At 42.8% G+C, this 13,646-nt stretch overlaps 1 protein-coding gene across 2 annotated transcripts in view; it reads right to left on the reverse strand.

The window, feature by feature from the left end:
- Positions 1-29: 29 nt before the first annotated feature.
- WWC1 (WW and C2 domain containing 1) overlaps positions 30-13,646 on the reverse strand; it is a 72,663-nt gene continuing 59,046 nt past the window's right edge. Inside the window, exons 12-23 of one of the 2 annotated variants that reach the window (XM_075766774.1) lie at positions 12,649-12,757; positions 10,808-10,888; positions 9,818-9,904; positions 8,861-9,053; positions 7,337-7,489; positions 6,643-6,743; positions 5,739-5,886; positions 4,865-5,029; positions 3,374-3,466; positions 2,279-2,509; positions 1,322-1,443; positions 30-770 (exon numbers count right to left, since the gene is read on the reverse strand). In XM_075766774.1, coding sequence (XP_075622889.1) covers positions 704-770; positions 1,322-1,443; positions 2,279-2,509; positions 3,374-3,466; positions 4,865-5,029; positions 5,739-5,886; positions 6,643-6,743; positions 7,337-7,489; positions 8,861-9,053; positions 9,818-9,904; positions 10,808-10,888; positions 12,649-12,757 — 1,550 coding nt within the window. In that variant the 3' untranslated portion in view covers positions 30-703. Of the gene's footprint in view, positions 771-1,321; positions 1,444-2,278; positions 2,510-3,373; positions 3,467-4,545; positions 4,736-4,864; positions 5,030-5,738; positions 5,887-6,642; positions 6,744-7,336; positions 7,490-8,860; positions 9,054-9,817; positions 9,905-10,807; positions 10,889-12,648; positions 12,758-13,646 lie in introns of those variants that run through there. The other variant, XM_075766775.1, reaches the window with a different exon arrangement.

Genomic DNA, 13,646 nt, shown 5'->3' on the forward strand with positions numbered 1-13,646 from the left:
CACAAGACAGAAAGCGAGAAGGCAGGTTTGTCCAGAAAGGTCACTTTATTGGAAAAACCTAAAATGGACTTAAAACCTGCAGCCCTCCTCCCACAGCAGTGGTTTCAACAGGCTCCCCAAGTTACCTTAACAGACCCATTACAGACATGAGCTGCAGTACAAATGTTAAAAGTGCAAGTATCCTGAACTTCACACCCACTTTTATGACCTGGCAGGAAACACAAACGCTTCACAGCTCACAGCGAATTCGTTCACAGCACGCGGGAGGCAAAACTGGCTCCCTGCATTCCCCACGGGGTACAAAATACATCACTCGGAGGAGAGTCCGGTGCAGAACATAGAAGGTAGGGGTGAGGTTCCTTCAAATTTATTTTATTGCAGTAAAACCTCTAAAAGGTAGAGCTGTACAAAAAAGTCTAAACAGCATTATTTAAGAATAACAGCACCTTACGCTGCATTTGTTCTTATTTAAAATTCTATTTCCCAAAAATACATTCCTAAATATACAAACTATACAATCTTGTCACTTTTAATGCTGGTTTCTGTGATGATATAACTTTAACCTAAAAATCTTCAAAACATCCACATACTGACAAAAGCTCTAATATACAAATGCCTCGGTACCTTCATAATACCACATAAATAACTTCAAAAACCAAACTGCTTTTGTAGAATTGTCCGGCAAGGAAATACTTTATGGTGATCACACATCGTCCGCAGAGAGCGTTGGAATGTTTATCCTCGGCCGTGTGAAAAATGCCATTTTCTCTCTTAAAAAGAAAAAAAAAAGAGATGATGAGTTATTAATGCAACAGAAGTCTTGCCAGAAATGTTCATCATCCACATTAAAATTTATCCCACCAGCTGTCACCACAAGGAGCAGCAGCATATCCTCTCACAACTTACACCTCCTATTTACATACCAGACGTGAGGCATCCTCACAGTTAAATTCACATCACTGACCTTATCAAAAAGCCACTTCAGAAAGGCTTGGGGTTTATGGCTTTCTAGGCACGTTACACGGGGAAGCAAAGGGCTGCTTCTGTATTAAATACAGGATTTGGGAATTTGTTGCCCCATTTCTTGTTTGGGAATGATTTGGAGTACTGCCGGTTGCTTTGAGATCATGTGCAGTGCTGCAGCTAGTTTCCCTGACTCTCAGACCTTACACTTTGATATAAAAATATGGAAAGGTCTTTGTTTAAGCAGAACAGTTTACTTCTACAAAGATTAGCTTTCCCCATCAGCACCTTAGTCATCCACAGAAAAATCATGTTAGCAGTCATTTTTTCCTCCCCTTTACCAGTGACCTGCTCGTACCTGAACGACTGTACTTCCAGAGGCTCCTTCCGACTCTGCCCTCGCAGCCTATGGACATCCTTGGCAGCAGCTCTCATCATTTTATCGGCCTTGAGCTCACACTTGTGTTCTGCTTTTTCCACCTAAACAAAGAGTGGAAAAGAGTTGTGTTCCCAGGAGGACTCATTTTATCCCAACTAATCATCTCCAAATACAGCAGTATTTCAGCTGCAGGTCTAAGTGGCTTGGAAGCTGCTGACTCTGGAAATCACAAGCCACTGAATGGAATCATACTTTTTAAAAAAAAAAAAACCAACCCAAAATCAAACATGACAGAAGGCTGCCCACTTTGCTCATCACCTACCCAGGATTATTCAGACATCTCTGAAACTTTTCCTACCTTATCTGTAAATACATTCCTTTTGAAGCTAATGATTTTTATTTAAACCCTCTCCAGAAACGTGATAACGCAATGAAAGACAACTTTCATAAAAGCAACCAAAATTGTTTAATGAACTGTTTGTTGAAGTTCTTGGTAATTAGTTCCATCTCCTTTCCATCCCTGCCCTGCAGTCCACCCTTATAAGCAGAAAGATAGATACTATTAAGCTCCTAAAGCCAGAAAGTCTGCTATCATTTGACTTAGCACTTCACATGCTTAAGGATCCTATTCTAGAGCCAAGTTTTATGCAGCCATTATTTCTCTTAGAAGAAGAGCCGTAACTGCTATCTTCCCAACCCTCCTATCTGTGGGAAGGCAGGCACAGATTCTGCAGTTTGTAAATACCACCCCTGAGAACCGCCAGGCACTCAAGGACTGCAACTTCCGTTACCAATCGCTTGATTGATGGAGCCGTAAGTGGAAGACACGAGTGACTGTAGCGCTAAGGCTTCGTTTCCTGACTGTCCAAAGTCCCGTTTCTCAAATCATGCTTCCTCAAACACGTTGAATAAAATCCAAAGCCAGGTATTACTCACTCGTTTTTCCACTAGCCTCAGCAGCAGTCGATATCTGTCATCATCTTTCACCCACTGCGGTAACTCCTTTTCACCCTGATTTTGAGCTTGTTCCAACTGTTCTTTCAGTTCCCTCAGCACCGAGATCTCCTGAACCAGCCTATCGTGCCAGGTTTTTGAAGCTTGCAGGTCCAGCTCAAGGTCTAGCGAAGTGCGGATTAGGCGCTCTGTACTGAAGGACTTGATTGAAGGCTAGAAAAGAAGGGGCGTATGAACACAGTGATGAGAACTGTCCCGAGAGATCCCCCATGAAGGGCCAAATACATCATGAGACTCATTTTTCCAACACTTCTCTTTGCACAAAGCATCTCTATTGATCCTGCTTTCCAATCCATCTCAAGACAGAAAGCACAAAATCAAGCAAGTCTTATAGATAAACCTTTTGATTTCAGTGTTTCCACTAAACTTCTTCCTTGGCAGCTTCTCCAAATGAAACAAGTCTTGCTTGCACACCTTGCTCCTAAGATCAACGTCTCATCTTCAGGTGAATCCACAATGCAGGTTTTTAACCTGTGTTTGTTTTTTCCAGTTACGTATTATGTTGCCTTCTGCTAGTTTCAAACACAAGCTGCCTCAGGAAAACCATCTCCTTAGGAGCTCAGCATCAGTATCCTGGGGGAATTTCAGTGACTGCCATCGCAACAGGCACAGGGGTTCATTGTGTGCCACAGACTCATTGCAACAGGGTCACCTGAGTGCCTGAGACGACATTCTCCTCACCCACTTCCCCAGCTCCTCACATTTATTAGAAATACTTAAGAATCTCACAACAATAAACACAGCAAAACTGTTTGTGCTACTTCTGCTCTGACAAGATGGAAAATACCAGGAACCATCTTCCTAAATTGATTGTTCTAAAAGAGTTCCAACTTAAACATTCCTGTCATATTCTGATACATCAAAGAAGAGTAGCCTTGAGAGACTTCTCACAAAGAAAAGGTTGTGAATGAAAGTACGTAGCAACTGATTTATGTTTGCAAATTCTTCCTCTAAAAGAGTTTTCTGGTTTTTACAAGTGTCTATGCTAAAGAAAAAAAAAAGTGGTGATGTTTTTACCCGTTTCACTCTGACACTTCGTCTCTCCATTGCATTTCGAATGAAGGGGGGCTTTTTGGATAGCGTTGAACTGTCACTATCACTGCGATTCAGCTGAAAATGAAAACCAGAGTCTTCATGAAAGAAACACAAGCAGTGCATACACACATTATTAGCAAGATCAGAGGGTTCTGTAAGTGATTATAAGCAGAGGTGTAAGCAGAACTATGAAGTTTTGTGCAAGGCTACAGTGGACAGCTGCCACCCCAATCTGAGGGCACAACACGCAATCCATTTGGCATGGCCAGATCCTGCCACAAGCCAAAAAGGGAACAGGCTGCGTGGAAAGAGAGATACCAAGTTAGGGTATACTGTGGGACTGTAGCCCACTGCTCTTCTGTGCAAGCACCTATGCTGGGCAAAACAGCCTAGAAAAATAAGCTCTAAATAATATAAAAAACCCTACTCTTTTCTAGCATCTGTAAAACATGGGGCTATTTTATTAGAGATTTCTCTCTTTTCTCCAATCACCTGTGGTGCAAGAGGTAGGATTACCTGTAAGCTATCCCCTTGGGTTTTTCAGTTTAAGAGTTGTCATGTTACACACATATTGCCTGCCTTTTTTTGTGATTGCCTCTAGACCCTTAAAAAGAGCTCAACTCAAGTAGGGTTTAATTCCCTTCTCATATTCCTTCTCAGAGTTGAGAGTGGGGGGCAACAGGCATGTGGGATCTGCATGCGCTGGGACACTGTACCTCTACCACCCAAGCACTGCTGCAAATTAAACAAGGTTTGTTTCTGTGGAAGCACCTGCTTCTGAATCGGAGAAAACCTGCACATCAAATCCGGCTCAGCTGTGTTAAGAGCATGCCCACTTAGGACAGGTCATGCATGATAAAACGCAGTGCTTGCTTGTTTGCCAATTCAATTTAAAAGACGAGTTATTTATAGTTTAGGCTGACCCTCAATCCAGGAAATAATTGTGAACAAACATTTCAAAGCAGTGGAAGTGACATCCTGACCCTGTACGTGGCCTCTTCAGTTACCTTCAGACAAAGCACGCCGGAGACTTTCAAGCTTCCGCAATTTTTTTGCTGACATTATCAGGTACTTACCTTTCCATTTCTATTGAGCTTTCATGTTCACCTCGTCTAAAGTCAGGTAGACACAGCTAACTGGGTTCAAGTTAGCACAGAATAGTCTTAAAGCAGCAGGAAAGGGTCTGATATGCAGCTTATTCATCACTGTCTTACAGCAGCCCTTCCAGGTTAGTTTGGGCATCTCAACATGCTGCAGGTACCACGGATATATTTCATACATTTGTGCTTAATACTTTTAGTTCCAAGGAAAGATACTGTGTAGGAGGTGAAGATAAAGCAACTTCTGAAGTCAAAGGGGGAAGAGAAGAAAGCAGTGTCAGGTCTCTGAAAAGTTCAGACTAAGTGAACATTGATATCACGCATTCATTAATGAAAAATAGCATTTATAACCTCAGGACTGCATTTTCCTTACCCGACACACATACTGACTTTGTGGTCCTGGTGAAAATGTTTTCGAGCGGATGATAGTGCTACCTCTGACAAACTGAGTTTGGGGTGGATTTGCTGCTCTTTTGTCTTTTGGACGAACTACGGTAGAAGACTGTGCAAGGCTGTCTGTGTTTGTCTCTTTATCCACCTGAAAGACAGATACTGCAGTGTAAATGCCAGCTTGCCATCTTACCGATGACACAAACCCAGGGCTGTCTGACAGCCACCTGTGATACGTCTCTGCTTTCAGTCCCAGAGGCATTGCATTCAAAACCAGATATTCTTTAGCCCTTTTCATGCAGGGTGTCCTGACACTTCACTCTCTGAACTCAGCAGCTGCTACATTAACCGTATCGCTCCCTAAGGGCTCTGCATCCATCGATCGCTGTACAACACAATTGATTCCAAAGAGCTTTGCCTGTTGATCCAGTGCATCAGCATGACCTGGCAGTCTCGCACAGAACAGAGGTATGATTTTAAAGACCATTCCCTTACTTGTTGTGCATCTGCAGCAAAGATCCAAATCACTGCATGTACGTGCACAGAGAGCACGTGTACAGCACACCTTTGTTACACCGCAACTACATTCAGAATTGAACACGGTCAAAGCCACAGTCACCTTAATGAAAACAGTTTTCATGAGCAGCAAAAAGAAGGCATGAAACGATGCTATACTGACTGTGAGACAAAGTAGTCATGTAGAGTTACTTAAAGAGATTTCAGGTAGATAAACATTTAAACATCAACGATAAACTTTCAAATAACTGCTGTAGCCTTGCTCAGCTCAACAGTAACCCAGTCAGCTGAGCAATGGGAAGCTGAACTCATCTTTCTGTTCAAAAGGCCCTTGACTTTACCTTCACTGCTATTTCCACGTGCAGCTGAGAATTTAGACTTTCTTCTGTTTCCCACAGCAATTTTCCAGCACAGAATTCTTCCTCCTCCTCTGCCTCATTTTCGCTGATCTCATCCTGTTCTTCCTGATCAGGAACCTCTTCGTCTCGCCTGTTAGGAACAGCTTTGTTATTGAACTGGCCTATTGTGCACAATACTCTGGGGTGCTGCAGCAGGAGTTACCTCCTGTCAGCTGCTGGACAGAAACACGTCCCCAAGGCAGCCAGTTGTACCCAGCAGGTCCCGTAGCCACTGAGATTACACACACACAGGCTTGTACGGGAATAACTGAATGTGGAGAGAAGCTGCACCAGAAGGCAACCATTACAGCCAAAAACTTCATACTGATCTTGCTTCAAAATAAGCAAGCTGAGGGTTCAGCCATGTGGCCTGAGCTTAAAGTGAGTACATCTTAAGGGGAGCCCTCAGGATGCCACTAATCTTAGTGTAAAAAGTGATGCTGGACAAAATTGAAGCATTGTTTTGACATCCTTTTCAGCTCCTTTGAACTCACAGCTGCTTCCTCCATCAATCCACTGGTCAGGCTAGCTTTTTATTTTAAATGTTGGGCTTCATTAATAAAATCTGAATCTTAACCATGTAAACAACAGCCAAAATCAATATTGAAGCAAAGCCTTCTACCATACAGTGGAGCTTTCATGGACATCCACAGAACACTGTACAAATAACAAAGTTAGCACAGTGCTATCGACTATTTTCCATGTTTATCAGCTTTGTTCTCATTTCCAAGCACAACTTCCAGAACAGAAGAAACAGGATTTTTCACCAAAGCAGAGACAGAAGAAGCCTGCCACAGCTCTCTATCATCTGCTTTTTTCTCTGCTAAGACGGTGGGATGCTACCTACCAGCTCTCTCCACTAGTTAAAGTGCTTCTGCTTTCCTCCAGTTTCTTCTCCACAGCTTCCAGTTCAACAGCTGTCTGCTCTAAGAGTGCTGAGACAGAGTCCTGAGGAGATCAAGAGGCTTCTTGTGAAGATATGACACTCTCAAACCACAAAGCACCCAGCCTTCCTGGTCAGAACAGCCCCAACCAGCTTTCCTCTGGTGGCAGGAGAGAGTTGGAGTCTCTGCACCTGCGTTGTTCAAGCAGCCTGTTGCACAGACAGTGCTCAGTCAAGCCTGTGTGTGCATACCTGTCCCGCCTCCCCCAGTTACACTAGCATATGCACGTGTACAGATATAGGCCAAGCATACTGCATGCCATGCACGTGCAAAGGTAAGTCTGTATCTTGACTCGTTCAGCAAGTTCATTGCAGCAAGGTGAACCGTCTAGTGGGAAGAAAGGCAAGAGCTCACACACCACATACCACATCCCTCAGCTTCGTGAGGAGCAGATTTCAGTAAGTACTTAGCCCAGGACAAGGGCGTATCTGTAATCGACATGTCAATTATTTTGCTGCGCTTAATGACATTTTCACCTTCTAAATATAAACACACCAGCCTTCACTTTTCATCCATTTTAACAGTCCTTCAGCCACATAAACCCTCTTTTTAGTACTGTTTACAAAAGATTTGTTTGATTTCAGCAGTTGTTCTTACTGTTTTTTCAGTGCAGGGTACTTCAGAGTGAATTTTTCCTTGTTTACTTTTCCTGTTTTGCTTCTGCAGATACTTGTAACTAAGGAGGTTATACCAACGGGTTGATTTCTCTCCGGATCTACATATTTCGGCAAGGCTAATTTGTGCTCCACCCTATTGAGAGCAAAAACACAGTTTTAGTGTAATACTAAAAATGAACCACTACCACACCAGTAAGAAGAAATGAGAGCAAAAATCCTGGACTACCTGACTTCAGGAAGTTTGACAAAAGAAAAATTGCCCTATTTATCCCCATTGCAACAGCACTAGTAATGCTTTATGTTTAATTATTTTTAACATTGTCTAGACTTCCAATCCAAGCAGCAACTGCTTCACTACAGCTCCTGTGTACAAGAATCCAGAAGTATGAATGGTGCTACTGCAACCAGGATAAATTACAGCCAGAGCTTAAAAAAAAAAAAAAAAAAAAAAAAAAGAGAGAGAGAAAGGAACAGGAGATGAAGACTCCCTTTCAAGAAATCTGCAAGGCTGACAAAAACCCCTGCCTTGGACTGAGATGTTTTAGTTTTGTATATTCCATTCCTCTTCATCTGCCTTGTCATGGTTTACTGCCTTACATTTAGGACACATCCTGACATATTCAAAACCAAAGTAAAACTGATTTGCAATTTATTGAATCCACGTTTGAGTGGACTCCATTGCACCAGCCCAGCAGACTGCATGCTGAGCACACCCCCCGCGAATTAACGTGCTCCCGCCTGGAGCTCAGGTACTGTAGGACTGTACATGCTACCAAAAAACCTCCAAAAACATTTGGAAAACAGATGCTTTCCTGAACCAAAGTGTGCATTGCAAAGCAAGGGCAAGAAGAAATGCAGAAGCACCAGAAAACATCCCGCTCCAGCCAAGGGAGATGCTACACATGCAGGACAAAACATCGACTCTTCCGTAAGTTAACGGTTGCTCAACACACCCTACTCATGTTCTGGAGTACAACACTCCAGAAATAGCTCTATTAAAATTAACTTGCTCAGGTAATACTGAACAACAACAAAACTCTTCTAACAATAGGGAGCAGCTGGCTATGGCAATACTAGCACTCAAAAAACTATACTCTCATGGATTTTAATAGTGTAGATTAATAGCGGTTTTTAAAAATCCTTTAGAGATCTTTAATATTGTACAGTGGCTTCCAAATTCCTGTGACAAGTCCATTCTCAATTACATTACAACAAATGTTTCCAAAAGGAAGAAAAATAGGTAGAGTTTCACATTAAATCGTGACACACAGGAAATCTAGTAGTCTGAAAGTCACCAGCAGGTCTGTAACAAAACATTTATCTAATAGATTTTTATTTTTCCTGATCAAAATTGTTACTGCTAAGAACACTACCTGGGAGAGAGAATATAGCTAAGGATTATCAAGAAAACTTTCAGAAATTGCCATACTTCAGAGATTAAAATTTTGTCTAATTCAAAAGAGGAAACAAACACAAAGACATTAAAATAGAGATTAATACTAACCAAACATTCTTCAAGGTGAGACTTATCTACAGTGCAAACATCGACTCTTAAAGTCTTCTGGCGTAAAGCCGGGTAAGAGATAGAAACCCAAAATACTTCATTGTACACAAGATTGTCTGAAGCTTCCACCGGTCTTGTGCGAAACAAGCAGCTTGTGCTTTCTGAACAGGGCAGGACAGCCACGCGAATGTTCCTATTGAAAAAAGCGCTGCGGTCAGTACTACCCTACAGGTTTGCAGTTCCCTCCATCGCAAGGGCTCCACAAATCTGTAAGTGAAATACATCCTAAGCACTGCGGACATTACTGTCCTATCCTATTCTTTGGAACATCAGTCAACTGAGAAAAAAGGAACATCTCATCACAACATCAGAGACACGAAGTGGCATGAGTTGCCATAGACTTCATCCTTCTGAATGTTGTAATCAGACATCATGGGATTGGGATTATGTTTTACATGGTTGTTTACGTCCGTACACATTGCTAACATACACTTTTTGTAGGTAGAAACAGCTATACAAAAACAAACCCAATTTTTGTCAGCTTATTCAGCACACAGGTGCATTTAGAAAACTTGTTCCTAGAATGAGTCGAGTAGAAGCTGAGCATTTCCCCCATGTGCATCTGCGCAGGTGTCCAAGGATGAGTTCCGTAGCAGAACGAACGCCCCCTCTCCACTCAATGCTGTTGCTCTGGGCACTGCTACAGTTAAGAACTTTGCTGGCTAGTTCTACTTCCAGGCAAGTCTTTTCCTAGCAAATACAGACCTTTGTGGGAAAAAGTGCATCTTATTTCAGTTTGTGGGTTTATTACTTCCTTAACATCGCTACACATAAAGTGTAGCAGCATTTCAGAAAGGGTAAATTTTTAAGAGCGTGAAAAAACAAAAACCAACATCTGTTTAATTCCTCCTGGAATCTCATACAAATACTTCAAGCGTGTTTATTTCACCCACTTACACTTTTTGATCTTGTTGTAACAGCAGTGCTGGAACATTACTCAGCTGGATGACCAGTATCGCAAACTGTTTATTTTTGTCATCATATCTGAATTGGAAAGACACAAAAAAAAGCATTACTATTAGAGAAGTCTGCCTCAGACTCCACGAACAAGTATTCCACTCACTTGTTTCATTAACACAAACAAACAACATTAAAAATTTACAAACAAGACAAAACTATAACGGGATCGTGGCCTGCTTATAGTTTAAACCAAAACTAATTTCATATTTCATGAAGTTTTGCTACCAGAATATCCAGAATTTAGACCAGTCCAAAACATCCAGAGCTTAGGAATTCAGACACAATGGACTACAGATTTGACCTAACACACACTGCTTTTCCTGGGGCCTAGCTAAATTGCTCTATTGTAACTAAATCCTTTTGAAAGGCCTTATATAATGACTGTAATATACACAAGTTACAAGTAGAAATACTTGATGTAGAACAGCAAAGATGTTATGGGTAACCATTGTTTTACCATCAATGGTCATGACAAGAGCTTTGTGCTACTTACCTTTCCTCAAATCATAAATAATCTTCCACAAAGTCATTTAAGGAGTCTGCCTCTGTGCCTGCCTTCCTGTGCCTTACCCACTACTTGTGGGATTCAGGTGTGGTCGATGATTAGGATTGCCCTTTACTCTCAGCAGTTTTTCCCCCACAAGCTGCACAGTAAAGGAGACTGCAAGCCAGCAAAAGGCTTTCTCCAGCACTGTCAGTGCTCCCGTTGCTGGTTTGCACCCTCATACCACACTGTCACCAGGTGATTTGCACTGACTTGAAAGGATAACTAGGCCAAGGACTGTTAGACCACAAAGAGGGCATTAGTTAGTTAATACTAATAGGACAGGATAAACAGGATAAGAAAACAGAAAGCACTATCTTTTAAATCCCATATATTGTTCTTTCCATTTGAAGGAAAATCCAATAAAAGGGTATAGCGCTTACCTCATTGCAATTTGCACTTTAGCTGTCGCAACTGCTTCTGTATCATCACTGTCAAACACCATCACTTCTGACACGCATGGTCTGAAAGAAATTAAAGACAATTAGGAACTTGATTTCATTTGAAGTGCTAGTGTTTAGGTGATGCAAGATCTTTTTGCTTCCATTCAGGGGCTGGGTGTATGGATTTTGTAAAATTAGCAGCCAAAAGAAAGCCCATTTAAGAAGTAAGTGCAATCATGCTTGGAGGTATGTATTACAGTGCTTATCAGCAGAAAGTCATATGCCTTTCCCCATCACTGCCAAAAAAAAGCCACACAAAAGACTCTGCAAAAATAAGGCAGTGGGAGATTTTTAAAGGGTTCCCTTGACTGGATTTTAGTAAAGACAGCTGACTGCCCAGCAACAGAAATAAGACTTAACAACTGCAATCCTGTCTTGCATCACAACAGCAAAAATTCTCAAGTTTGATTAGATTTAAGTCATTCCTTTGTTTTTTTAAGAAATCAAACTTCCCTAAGCACATTAAAAGTGACAGAGTACGCTGACTGCTCTTCCTTGAAACCCGCATCATTCTCCTCCCGATGTACTGCTCCTCCGAAGTTTTATGCACTGAAAGTCCCTCAAACTACATTCGTTGTCTAATTGATTCAGAGACTATGCCGTGGCACATGAAAACAGGATTAGCATTCTTCTAAGTATTTTCCATATTACTTAGCACGCTCTTGTATTTCATTACATTTCAGCTACAGAGGACAAACATACTGCTCATCCTAGCCTCACCGTTTATTACAGGCATCAAAATGATACTGTGGTCATTTCAACAACCCAGAGAACATGAAATAACATTAGATGTGCGAGTGTGCCTGGGATGCCTTCTGTAATTGTCACACATAATCCCTCCTCCCCTCTCCGCAGAGCTCTCTATCCTGCTGGGGGAGCGGGACACACAGGGACCCTAAGACACCCAACTGTCTGGCTTGGCCCATGAGGTCTACTTTACAGAAGCATTGCATATCCTCGTCAACATGAACTGTGCTGTAAACATAAAAATTTACTCCTTTTTTCTTGAAAATTAATGAAGATAATGAATGAATGGGGGGGATATGAGATGAGCAATTTTTCACCTCAACAGTTGTGTCTTGCAACAAATGACCTCATAATTCATCTCAATGCCAACAAAAGAGTAAGAAAATCCATGTTAGGTGCAGCCAAACCAGGTAGCAGTAAGATCAGTGCCTTCCAGTCAGCCTTCTGTCACAGCACCCCAGGCAGCTAGAGCAAGCAGTAGGGGAGGCCCAGCAGCTCAGCAGGAGCAGTGATGCTCAGCTCTGGCTCAGAGCTGTGCACTGAGGGGGGCACGTCCTGCGGAAATCACACGCTGGAGCCAAGCATCAGGAACTGCATCGTGGCACGTACGCAACCCCGAGGCAGCTCAAGGTGCTTCTGCTGTCTGCCTTAAACATCCCCAGGTCCTCTCACGCTGACTGAGGGCTGTCACTGACACCAGCATGGCCGACTGACAGGAGGGGAACTTTACACCTGCCAGATGGCTCCGCTACCCCCGTCAAGGCAGCAGTCGCAGCTTACCAGCGCCTTCACACACAGACCAGCTGTTCAAACAGTTCTCCGTGAGCTTGCTTTCAGCTACTTCTATTATGGGAAGTTTGGGTCACATTGATCATCCAATTCAACCTGCTCAGTTTTTTCAGAAGTATTAAGAAATCTGAGATTGAGAACTTTAGCCACCAAATTACAAAAAAGATCATAACCAGCATTATTCCATCTGACTCCTTTGTGCAAAGCTGAGTCATGGCTTCTTCCTAGAGAAATCTGATGTCTACCTTTGTACAGACGCCTCATATACCCCGCTATCTCCAGCAACAGATTCATCAGACACTGCAGCTGACACACACGCCACCTTCAGTGCCGTCCCTCCAGCTGCATTTATACCTATCAGAAAAGCACAGAGGAAAATCAAAAACAGGTGTTAATGAAAAGGAACTGTCTGGATCAGGAGCAGCTTTTATCACATCCTCCCCCTGAATTGCATTTTTTCCCCACCCAAGTATTGTTAAGCAACAGCACGTTTCCAAAGACAGAGAGGACGCAGATAGGGCAGGCTGTGCTCAACAGCCACCATCAAGTTAGTGCTTCAGGAACATGCTGCTGGAGAACAAAAAGGCCCTGGGCAACCAGAGGAACAGCTTATGTGGAAGGGGTGCGAGCAGGGCTACACTGCACAGTCAATGCACATTTAACAGTTGGGTCCTGCAGCAGCGTACCCAAAGGCTGAGGTCACACACCGGTTGTGCTGAGTGCGTTACAACTGGCTACCCCCGGCACCTCCATGGGTGTAGGTCCTTGCAGGCAGTGCAAGGAGACATTTTTAAAGCACCTGAAGAGCAGAGAGGTACTTGTGACAAGATGGGCAATGTGCAGAAGCAGGAGAACTCGTGAATTCCAGTGAAGTTATAAATATGAACCAATAAAACAGCTTCTACTGCAAGTCCCCTTAAGCAGGCAGTAGGCCTTCTGGTCCTAGCTACCCCAGAGAGCAGCAGCAAGGCAAACCGTACTGACCAAGCTCTGGCCAAGTCCAGATTATGCTGAGGGGTATAACCCACATGCAAAGCTTATACCAAACGTTTAGCTTCAAGGAGGGGAAAGAGCAATAAACCACCACCCGCCTACCCCTGAACCCAAAGGTTAGTGTGCACAGGACAGAAGATAGGTCCCGAAAGACCAGGTTACCTGGATAAACTGGAAAGAGAGAGAGATTATAGGATTCAAAGTAGCAGCCACAGGCAGGAATGCAGGGAAAAGGAGATAGGGAAGAAAA

Source organism: Balearica regulorum, chromosome 14, assembly GCF_011004875.1.
Source record: "Balearica regulorum gibbericeps isolate bBalReg1 chromosome 14, bBalReg1.pri, whole genome shotgun sequence".
NCBI lineage: Eukaryota > Metazoa > Chordata > Aves > Gruiformes > Gruidae > Balearica > Balearica regulorum.